At 43.1% G+C, this 11,727-nt stretch overlaps 1 protein-coding gene across 1 annotated transcript; it reads right to left on the bottom strand.

The window, feature by feature from the left end:
* Positions 1-9: 9 nt before the first annotated feature.
* LOC149046592 (tetratricopeptide repeat protein 28-like) lies at positions 10-3,300 on the bottom strand. Its single transcript, XM_089202434.1, has one exon. It carries the CDS (start codon positions 3,081-3,083, stop codon positions 1,116-1,118), a length of 1,968 nt encoding a protein of 655 aa, XP_089058560.1. The 5' UTR covers positions 3,084-3,300; the 3' UTR covers positions 10-1,115.
* Between the last annotated feature and the right edge of the window lie 8,427 nt (positions 3,301-11,727).

Here is an 11,727-nt window from a genome sequence, read left to right on the forward strand (position 1 = left end):
TGCCGGCCATGAGAATTGAAGTGTTTATTTAATTTAGTTGAAGGGAAAAAACAACTGCCCTTCATTCAGTATGTCATAATAATTAAGAATAACTAACATCATCTTAATGATTGTAGTAAAATAAATGGTCTAAGCAACAAATTTTTTTTAAAAAAATAGGTACAAATACCTGAAGTCTAACGAAGTCCGGTAGAAATTTTTGTACGAAAATGTTCCTAGTAACCGTGCTCGGATTAACCTTCTTAACTCCTAATCTACGATTTTTTTCGTACAAAAATAAGGGATATGTGGTCTTCCCTTTAAATTCGAAGAGGTATTTTTAACTTGAGGGCCATCATCAAATATCAATCTAGAATCCTAAACTATACAGTTGTAGACTGCTCGTGTGACCAGCTATAAAAATCTTTATCGTCAGTAAAAATAAGAAAATGCTAATTTCCCGAGGAATTAATTTAATGAAGTCAAAAAAATTAGAGTTACCCCGAAGTCGATATATATATTGGGTATGAAGATCACTTCATAAAAATACTTGAGACAGTTCCACGCAAAAAAACCAAGCAAATGAAACCGAAAAAAAATTTTGAAAACCTCTGAAAATCTTACCCTATTAGAGAAAACGTTTTATCATCACGCTTGAGATTTCATATGATTTCCTGAAAAAATCAGAACAATTATGTACGAGTATACTTTTTAACCTTGAAAAAAACTCTGCGCATTTGACATGATAGAGAGCCTCTTAGAAAAACAATTACTCCATATTTGCTAGGGCTACACGACGTATCACTTTCGAAAGAATATTACTTAAAATTTGCTTTGCTTGATATATTAATCGCTTTCGAAAAACATTAGTTACAATATGCTTGGCTTGATTATTTAACTATTCCGTTTGAGAGTTCAGTAACTGTTAACTGTTCATCATCTCTACTTTATGAATTGTTCTGTCCCTGCTGCGCTCTTTACAGGAATGTTTAACTTTGACAATAGCTGAGTACTTGAAATTTAGCTCGCACGCGTCTCTCACAGATGGCTTCCTCTTTCTATACGGTGGTAGTTCACAGTTTCTAGCTTTGCTCAGTCCAGCACATTCCGTTACAGCGGGTTGACTTGATTCATGGCTATTTGGTTGTAGCAGACACAGGCCAATTTGCAAAATCAAACGTCACGTTGTCGCCAATCAGCATAAAAGACGCCCACTTAGAGATTTCTACAAAGCCATTGTTTCTCATCCATTTCCTAGCCTCGTGAAGAGATTCACTGGCGCTTTCACCGCGGAACAAGTGCTCGTAAAAACAAGTCATGAACTTCTCTGTGGCTGTGTCATCTAAGGCCCACCGTGCCGCCAAGACTGAGCGAGCACCAGATCCTAAGAACGCTCGAACGATTCCAATAATGCCCTCGGCTTTAATCTGTCCACGTGCACTGTGACAACAGCTAAGCACAACCAGTTTAGCTCGCAGCTTAATTCGTGAAATATCCTCCATCGTCAAGAGGAAGGCTTCTTCTCGTGGAACATAGTCAGCGGGACACTCAGGGGAAAGGACAATCTCTCCTCTTTCAGCATCACCATGGGCAGCTAAATGGATCAGACTCACTGAATGTATTGCTTGAAGTACAGCCTGCTTTGTCGCACGATCTCCAATCAAAGGTGTCACACCAAGAAGTCTTCCAATCATCTCTGCTTCCTTTCTTGCACATGGCAATCGTGTTATATTCATGCGTCTTCCTTTGTAAATCACCTCTCCAACCCGAGGGTCACCCACTATCAGTGCACCTGTTTGACTGTGATAGTATGGGGGACTGTCCTGAATATGCTTGAGAGTCGTCAAAGAGGGAACGATGCGTAACCTAAATGTGTCTGATACAAAGTTTCCTCCATCGTCAGTTAAGGCCGCAAATGGTACCTGGTACATACAGGAATCAGGGACAATGATAATTTCGGGCTCCTTCAGCAAAGCGGCCACAGGAGAGATGATTATCTTGTAACACAATTGAAGATTCGTCTTGACACCTTTGTCATCACAATCTCGCAGGAGCGGGTGATTTTCATGGTAAAGTGACATTGATTCAGTGTCATCTAGAGATCGATCTTCGCAATTCTGTTCGGGTAAAATGCCAAGGCCACGGAAGCTTTCCGTAAAAAACTCATCCAAGTCAGGGACTAATCCGGTCACCACGTTTTTTTCCAGGCTCACTTCCTGATCTGAAAAGAGAATAGCCCCTGTTGCTTTGAGAATCCAGTAGCGCATATGCTTTTCTCCAACAGAAATGTAGAGGCATGCACAGTCAGTTTCCTTTGCGACAATATTTTGAATCCCATACCATGATTTTGGATCGCCTGAGATCTGCTCTACAACAGAGTACCTAGCTGCCATCAAGTCGGCTAAGCCCCTCGCCCGTCTCAGCTCCTCGACATAGAGAGCGTCTTGTGGCTTTGCCGTGGAAGAAAGCAAACGACTGAGTAACTCGTGGGGAAAGGTGCCGTGCTTCTCCAAAAGTGATGTTTTAAACTGATCGTTGTCTTTAAGAGATCCTCGCAAAGTGTCAAACATTTCAATGGTTTGGAAAAGAGACGAAAGGGCTACTTCAAGATCAAATTGTGATACCTTCAACACCGTTAGACCAAGAAGGCATTTAAACTCAAGCAAGGTGTGTCCAATATCCCTGCTTAATAAGAGAGCCTTCTTGAAGTATTCCTCGGCCATGTTATATTTACCGAGCGATTGAAAACACAATCCTAAATTTACCCAACTGACAACAACACCTTCTTCCGTACCAATATCCATGTGAATTTCAAGGGCTTTCTTGAAATATCCTATAGCATTGTCGTACTCACCACGCTTATGAGAAATTATCCCAAGGCATATGAAATTTCCTGTTTGTCCTTGTCTGTCACCGATTTCCCTCCAAATTGCGTTCGCTCTCTCCAAAAATTCGTCAGTCTTTGAATATTTACCGAGGGACAGAAACAAATGTACAAGGTTTAATAAAGTGCCTGCCTCTCCTTTTCTGTCGCCAATTCTCCTGTAAATACGTAGAGCTTTCTCCAGATATTCTCGGACCTTGTCATATTTGCCAAGCGACATGAATAGTAGTCCAAGGTTTGCGTAGCTTGTTGCCTCTCCATGTCTGTCGCCAATTTCTATTTGGATAGAGGGAGCTTTCTCCAGGTATTCTCGGGCCTTGTCGTATTTGCCAAGCGATATGAACAGTGTTCCAAGGCTTATGTAGCTTGCTGCCTCTCCATTTCTGTCGCCAATTTCTATTTGGATAGAGAGAGCTTTCTCCAGGTATTCTCGGGCCTTGTCATATTTGCCAAGCGACTGGAACACTGTTCCGAGGCTGCCATAGATTGTTGCCTCTCCATGTCTGTCGCCAATTTCTACTTTGATAGCGAGAGCTTTCTCCAAGTATTCTCGGGCCTTTTCGTATTTACAAAGCGATATTAACAGAGGTCCGAGGTTCGCGTAGCTTGTTGCCTCTGCATTTCTGTCGCCAATTTCTATTTGAATAGCGAGAGCTTTCTCCAGGTATTCTCGGGCCTTGTCGTATTTGTGAAGCGACTGGAACACTTTTCCGAGGCTATGGTAGCTTATTGCCTCTCCATTTCTGTCGCCAATTTCTATTTGGATAGCGAGAGATTTCTCCAGGTTTTCTCGGGCTTTCTCGTATTTTTCAAGCGACTGGAACACTTTTCCGAGGCTATGGTAGCTTATTGCCTCTCCATTTCTGTCGCCAATTTCTATTTGGATAGCGAGAGCTTTCTCCAGGTATTGTTGCGACCCGTCGTATTTGTTAAGCGATATGAACAGTGTTCCGAGGATTCCGTAGCTTGTTGCCTCTCCAAATCTGTCGCCAATTTCTATTTGAATAGCGAGAGCTTTCTCCAGGTATTCTCGGGCCTTGTCGTATTTGCCAAGCGATATGAACAGTGTTCCAAGGCTTATGTAGCTTGCTGCCTCTCCATCTCTGTCGCCAATTTCTATTTGGATAGAGAGAGCTTTCTCCAGGTATTCTCGGGCCTTGTCATATTTGCCAAGCGACTGGAACACTGTTCCGAGGCTGCCATAGATTGTTGCCTCTCCATGTCTGTCGCCAATTTCTACTTTGATAGCGAGAGCTTTCTCCAAATATTCTCGGGCCTTTTCGTATTTACAAAGCGATATTAACAGAGGTCCGAGGTTCGTATAGCTTGTTGCCTCTGCATTTCTGTCGCCAATTTCTATTTGAATAGCGAGAGCTTTCTCCAGGTATTCTCGGGCCTTGTCGTATTTGTGAAGCGACTGGAACACTTTTCCGAGGCTATGGTAGCTTATTGCCTCTCCATTTCTGTGGCCAATTTCTATTTGGATAGCGAGAGCTTTCTCCAGGTATTCTCGGGCCTTGTCGTATTTGTCAAGGAACTGGAACACTTTTCCGAGGCTATGGTAGCTTATTGCCTCTCCATGTCTGTCGCCAATTTCTATTTGGATAGCGAGAGCTTTCTCCAGGTATTGTCGCGCCCCGTCGTATTTGTTAAGCGATATGAACAGTGTTCCGAGGATTCCGTAGCTTATTGCCTCTCCATTTCTGTCGCCAATTTCTATTTGAATAGCGTGAGCTTTCTCCAGGTATTCTTGGGCCTTGTCATATTTGTCAAGCGAATGGAACACTTTTCCGAGGCTATAGTAGCTTATTGCCTCTCCATGTCTGTCGCCAAATTCTATTTGAATAGCGAGAGCTTTCTCCAAATATTCTCGGGCCTTTTCGTATTTACAAAGCGATATTAACAGAGGTCCGAGGTTCGTGTAGCTTGTTGCCTCTGCATTTCTGTCGCCAATTTCTATTTGAATAGCGAGAGCTTTCTCCAGGTATTCTCGGGCCTTGTCGTATTTGTGAAGCGACTGGAACACTTTTCCGAGGCTATGGTAACTTATTGCCTCTCCATTTCTGTCACCAATTTCTATTTGGATAGCGAGAGCTTTCTCCAGGTATTCTCGGGCCTTGTCGTATTTGTCAAGCGACTGGAACACTTTTCCGAGGCTATGGTAGCTTATTGCCTCTCCATTTCTGTGGCCAATTTCTCTTTGGATAGCGAGAGCTTTCTCCAGGTATTCTCGGGCCTTGTCGTATTTGTCAAGCGACTGGAACACTTTTCCGAGGCTATGGTAGCTTATTGCCACTCCATTTCTGTCGCCAATTTCTATTTGAATAGCGAGAGCTTTCTCCAGGTATTGTTGCGACCCGTCGTATTTGTTAAGCGACATGAACAGTGTTCCGAGGATTCTGTAGCTTGTTGCCTCTCCATGTCTGTCGCCAATTTCTATTTGGATAGCAAGAGCTTTCTCCAGGTATTCTCGGGCCTTGTCGTATTTGCCAAGCGACTGGAACACTTTTCCGAGGCTATGGTAGCTTGTTGCCTCTCCATTTCTGTCGCCAATTTCTATTTGGATAGCGAGAGCATTCTCCAGGTATTCTGGAGCCTTGTCGTATTTGTCAAGCGACTGGAACACTTTTCCGATGCTATGGTAACTTATTGCCTCTCCATTTCTGTCGCCAATTTCTATTTGGATAGCGAGAGCTTTCTCTAGGTATTCTCGGGCCTTGTCGTATTTGTCAAGGAACTGGAACACTTTTCCGAGGCTATGGTAGCTTAGTGCCTCTCCATTTCTGTGGCCAATTTCTATTTGGATAGCGAGAGCTTTCTCCAGGTATTCTCGGGCCTTGTCGTATTTGTCAAGGAACTGGAACACTTTTCCGAGGCTATGGTAGCTTATTGCCTCTCCATGTCTGTCGCCAATTTCTATTTGGATAGCGAGAGCTTTCTCCAGGTATTGTCGCGCCCCGTCGTATTTGTTAAGCGATATGAACAGTGTTCCGAGGATTCCGTAGCTTATTGCCTCTCCATTTCTGTCGCCAATTTCTATTTGAATAGCGTGAGCTTTCTCCAGGTATTCTTGGGCCTTGTCGTATTTGTCAAGCGACTGGAACACTTTTCCGAGGCTATAGTAGCTTATTGCCTCTCCATGTCTGTCGCCAATTTCTATTTGAATAGCGAGAGCTTTCTCCAAATATTCTCGGGCCTTTTCGTATTTACAAAGCGATATTAACAGAGGTCCGAGGTTCGTGTAGCTTGTTGCCTCTGCATTTCTGTCGCCAATTTCTATTTGAATAGGGAGAGCTTTCTCCAGGTATTCTCGGGCCTTGTCGTATTTGTGAAGCGACTGGAACATTTTTCCGAGGCTATGGTAGCTTATTGCCTCTCCATTTCTGTCGCCAATTTCTATTTGGATAGCGAGAGCTTTCTCCAGGTATTCTCGGGCCTTGTCGTATTTGTCAAGCGACTGGAACACTTTTCCGAGGCTATGGTAACTTATTGCCACTCCATTTCTGTCGCCAATTTCTATTTGAATAGCGAGAGCTTTCTCCAGGTATTGTTGCGACCCGTCGTATTTGTTAAGCGATATGAACAGTGTTCCGAGGATTCTGTAGCTTGTTGCCTCTCCATGTCTGTCGCCAATTTCTATTTGGATAGCAAGAGCTTTCTCCAGGTATTCTCGGGCTTTGTCGTAATTGCCAAGCGACTGAAACACTTTTCCGAGGCTATGGTAGCTTCTTGCCTCTCCATTTCTGTCGCCAATTTCTATTTGGATAGCGAGAGCATTCTCCAGGTATTGTCGCGCCCCGTCGTATTTGTTAAGCGATATGAACAGTGTTCCGAGGATTCCGTAGCTTATTGCCTCTCCATTTCTGTCGCCAATTTCTATTTGAATAGCGAGAGCTTTCTCCAGGTATTCTTGGGCCTTGTCGTATTTGTCAAGCGACTGGAACACTTTTCCGAGGCTATAGTAGCTTATTGCCTCTCCATGTCTGTCGCCAATTTCTATTTGAATAGCGAGAGCTTTCTCCAGGTATTCTCGGGCCTTGTCGTATTTGTCAAGCGACTGGAACACTGTTCCGAGGCTATGGTAGCTTATTGCCTCTCCATTTCTGTGGCCAGTTTCTATTTGGATAGCGAGAGCTTTCTCCAAGTATTCTCGGGCCTTGTCGTATTTGTCAAGCGACTGGAACACTGTTCCGAGGCTCTGGTAGCTTATTGCCTCTCCATTTCTGTCGCCAATTTCTATTTGGATAGCGAGAGCTTTCTCCAGGTATTGTCGCGCCCTGCCGTATTTGTTAAGCAATATGAACAGTGTTCCGAGGATTCCATAGCTTATTGCCTCTCCATTTCTGTCGCCAATTTCTATTTGAATAGCGGGAGCTTTCTCCAGGTATTCTTGGGCCTTGTCGTATTTGTCAAGCGACTGGAACACTTTTCCGAGGCTATAGTAGCTTATTGCCTCTCCATGTCTGTCGCCAATTTCTATTTGAATAGCGAGAGCTTTCTCCAGGTATTCTCGGGCCTTGTCGTATTTGTCAAGCGACTGGAACACTGTTCCGAGGGTATGGTAGCTTATTGCCTCTCCATGTCTGTCGCCAATTTCTATTTGGATAGCGAGAGCTTTCTCCAGGTATTCTTGGGCCTTGTCGTATTTGTCAAGCGACTGGAACACTTTTCCGAGGCTATAGTAGCTTATTGCCTCTCCATGTCTGTCGCCAATTTCTATTTGAATAGCGAGAGCTTTCTCCAGGTATTCTCGGGCCTTGTCGTACTTGTCAAGCGACTGGAACACTGTTCCGAGGGTATGGTAGCTTATTGCCTCTCCATTTCTGTGGCCAATTTCTATTTGAATAGCGAGAGCTTTCTCCAGGTATTCTCGGGCCTTGTCGTATTTGTCAAGCGACTGGAACACTGTTCCGAGGCTATGGTAGCTTATTGCCTCTCCTTTTCTGTGGCCAGTTTCTATTTGGATAGCGAGAGCTTTCTCCAAGTATTCTCGGGCCTTGTCGTATTTGTCAAGCGACTGGAACACTTTTCCGAGGCTATGGTAGCTTATTGCCTCTCCATTTCTGTCGCCAATTTCTATTTGGATAGCGAGAGCTTTCTCCAGGTATTGTCGCGCCCCGTCGTATTTGTTAAGCGATATGAACAGTGTTCCGAGGATTCTGTGGCTTGTTGCCTCTCCATGTCTGTCGCCAATTTCTATTTGAATAGAGAGAGCTTTCTCCAGGTATTTTTGGGCCTTGTCGTATTTGTCAAGCGACTGGAACACTTTTCCGAGGCTATAGTAGCTTATTGCCTCTCCATGTCTGTCGCCAATTTCTATTTGAATAGCGAGAGCTTTCTCCAGGTATTTTTGGGCCTTGTCGTATTTGTCAAGCGACTGGAACACTGTTCCGAGGGTATGGTAGCTTATTGCCTCTCCATTTCTGTGACCTATTTCTATTTGAATAGCGAGAGCTTTCTCCAGGTATTCTCGGGCCTTGTCGTATTTGTCAAGCGACTGGAACACTGTTCCGAGGCTATGGTAGCTTATTGCCTCTCCATTTCTGTGGCCAGTTTCTATTTGGATAGCGAGAGCTTTCTCCAAGTATTCTCGGGCCTTGTCGTATTTGTCAAGCGACTGGAACACTTTTCCGAGGCTCTGGTAGCTTATTGCCTCTCCATTTCTGTCGCCAATTTCTATTTGGATAGCGAGAGCTTTCTCCAGGTATTGTCGCGCCCCGTCGTATTTGTTAAGCGATATGAACAGTGTTCCGAGGATTCTGTGGCTTGTTGCCTCTCCATGTCTGTCGCCAATTTCTATTTGAATAGAGAGAGCTTTCTCCAGGTATTCTCGGGCCTTGTGGTATTTGTCAAACGACTGGAACACTTTTCCGAGGCTATGGTAGCTTATTGCCTCTCCATTTCTGTGGCCAATTTCTATTTGGATAGCGAGAGCTTTCTCCAGGTATTCTTGGGCCTTGTCGTATTTGTCAAGCGACTGGAACACTTTTCCGAGGCTATGGTAGCTTATTACCTCTCCATGTCTGTCACCAATTTCTATTTGGATAGCGAGAGCTTTCTCCAGGTATTGTCGCGCCCCGTCGTATTTGTCAAGCGACATGAACAGTTTTCCGAGGCTATGGTAGCTTATTGCCTCTCCATTTCTGTCGCCAATTTCTATTTGAATAGAGAGAGCTTTCTCCAGGTATTCTCGGGCCTTGTCGTTTTTGTCAAGCGACTGGAACACTTTTCCGAGGCTATGGTAGCCTATTGCCTCTCCATTTCTGTGGCCAATTTCTATTTGGATAGCGAGAGCTTTCTCCAGGTATTCTTGGGCCTTGTCGTATTTGTCAAGCGACTGGAACACTTTTCCGAGGCTATGGTAGCTTATTGCCTCTCCATGTCTGTCGCCAATTTCTATTTGAATAGCGAGAGCTTTCTCCAGGTATTCTCGGGCCTTGTCGTATTTGTCAAGCGACTGGAACACTCTTCCGAGGCTATGGTAGCTTATTGCCTCTCCATTTCTGTCGCCAATTTCTTTTTGGATAGTGAGAGCTTTCTCCAGGTATTCTCGGGCCTTGTCGTATTTGCTAAGTGACTGGAACACTTGTCCGAGGTTCGTATAGCTTATTGCTTCTCCATGTCTGTCGCCAATTTCTGTATAGATAGCGAGTGCTGAGTCAAAATATTCTTTACCTTTGTCATATTCTCCTGAGGACCACAGAAGCACTCCTAGTCTTCTATAACACTCTACTTCTCTTTGTCCTTGTCCGGCCGTTTTCATCAAGTTTATTACTAATTCATAAAATTTCTTTTCTTCTTTAGGCTGAAGTGAAAGTTTCCTGAAATATTCTTCAACACCTGGTGAATTCCATAGAGTGAGCCACGCCCTTTTCACTGTGGTGCGAATGTGTTCGTCAAATGATTTAGCAACTGGACTGTCCGCGCTTAAATCACCATTGTTTAGTAAAATAAAGCATTCTTGGCACAACTCAATGGCTTTACTAGCCCAACCAGTGTTGAGAAGGAAAACAGCGACAGTTACACCTATTTTGATAGCTAACGTGGTAAATTCCTCTTCTGTGTTTTTCATATCGCCTTGATCACTGTAAGTTTGGAAAAAAACGTAGGTCAGGCATATGAAACTCCAAAGTTCCTGTACAAGGGTTCATGGGTGCGAAGTTTTTCAGGAATCTTGGATTTCTCATCCCGACGGAGGTCCTACCCTGTATTGAAATGAAGCGTTTACGAGACTGAAACCGGCATGAGTGTGATTGTACTTCCTGGTTCATCTCACAAAAATCTGACTTTTATTTAATGATTGCGCCATTCGCGTTAGAACGTTTTGCTAGAAGGAAGTAGGGGTAACTGAATTTAAATGGTTGAAACCAAGTTTTTTTCTGTTACTCCATTTATAGCCTATAACATATGGTACATAGGGTTCCTTATCCTAACCTGTTTAGTTTCCACTTCGGTGTTTGTCGCATTTTATCAAATCACTCAATGTGTAGTTACAGATCTAATTGGATTCTTCTTCGACTCTTTTCATTTCTTTTCGTCAGGAATCTTGGTGATCTTAGGCAATAAGATCTTGTTACCGTTTGTTCCACTGAGGTGTTCATAACAATGTCACGCACATCATTGAGATGCTCATTACGATGTCACACAAATATTTAAACTTATTGTTTGAAGCTAGATATGTTCCGCGTTCATTTTGATACGAGTGAGGGTACCTGAATGAAACTTTTCCCGGAAAAATGAAAAAACCTTTGTCACATACTCTTGTTCACAGTTTTCATTTTCCTTCAAATCACCACAAATTGGAACTACAAGCGGTAAATACTGGGGGGGGGGGGGGGGGGGGAGTCCAAGGGATCAATCAGTTGCATTTCCTGCCCCACAATTTATGATTGTAAAACATTCAGTCAGTCATAACTTATAAATACCCTACCGTTTAAGGACAGAAACTTCAGTTGTGCTGTGATCGATCTTGTGATGAACATCCAACCGTTAAAACGCAATGAACACTAGGGGCTGACGTTTCCTGTAAAACAAAGTACATTATTTCATTTTGCATGCTCATATCCATCAACGTTTATCAAAGTTAGACTAACAAAACCGAAATACAAGTACCTAAACCGGAGCACTTGAAGTTCGCAGTAAACTGATGAACGTTTTTTTTTCTTCCACTGAGATGAATACTTTCAAGGGTAACATTTGGTAAAATAATCGTCTTGTAGAAACTCAAACTATTAACATCATCTGTTTAGCTTATATAGCAATTTACATAGTGTCTTTGTTATTGATAATGCAAATCACACCCATTAGAAAATGAAAAGTTTACCAGTAAAGAGTCGATCATCACACCCAAACACTGAAAAATACACTATTTAATTGAACTGTGATCGATCTCTTGATGAAAATCCAAATGTTTAAAAGCAATGAACACTTATGGGCTGATGATCCCTGTACTGAAAAAGTACAATTTTTTTAGACACAAGTAATTTAAGGGGAACAATTAATATTCGGAGTAAATTGCTCAGCGTCTTTCTGTATTTTCCACTTATGAATTAGGAAAAAAGTAGATGAATTTATTCATGATTCGACTTCCATTTTTCTGACATGAAAATCCTGTTCGAAGTTGGCCCAAGTTTTTAGGTGTTCTAGACATCAAATTATCATCAACATCGCTTTCATGGCGCATTGTAGTGTTCTCAAATTGCTATTTTCATAGCCAAAGCGAAGCGGAAATAAAAATGCGAGAGTAGCAGGGATGGCTGATAAGACTTTTCAGGAGATTAGCTTCAAGGATCCCGCTTCATAAGTATGGTCCAGGTTCATGCCCCCTCCCTCCCCTCCCCAAAATGTTATCAATTGTTGTATAT

The sequence above is a fragment of the Pocillopora damicornis genome, chromosome 4, assembly GCF_964200805.1.
Source record: "Pocillopora damicornis chromosome 4, jaPocDami1.2, whole genome shotgun sequence".
Lineage (NCBI taxonomy): Eukaryota > Metazoa > Cnidaria > Anthozoa > Scleractinia > Pocilloporidae > Pocillopora > Pocillopora damicornis.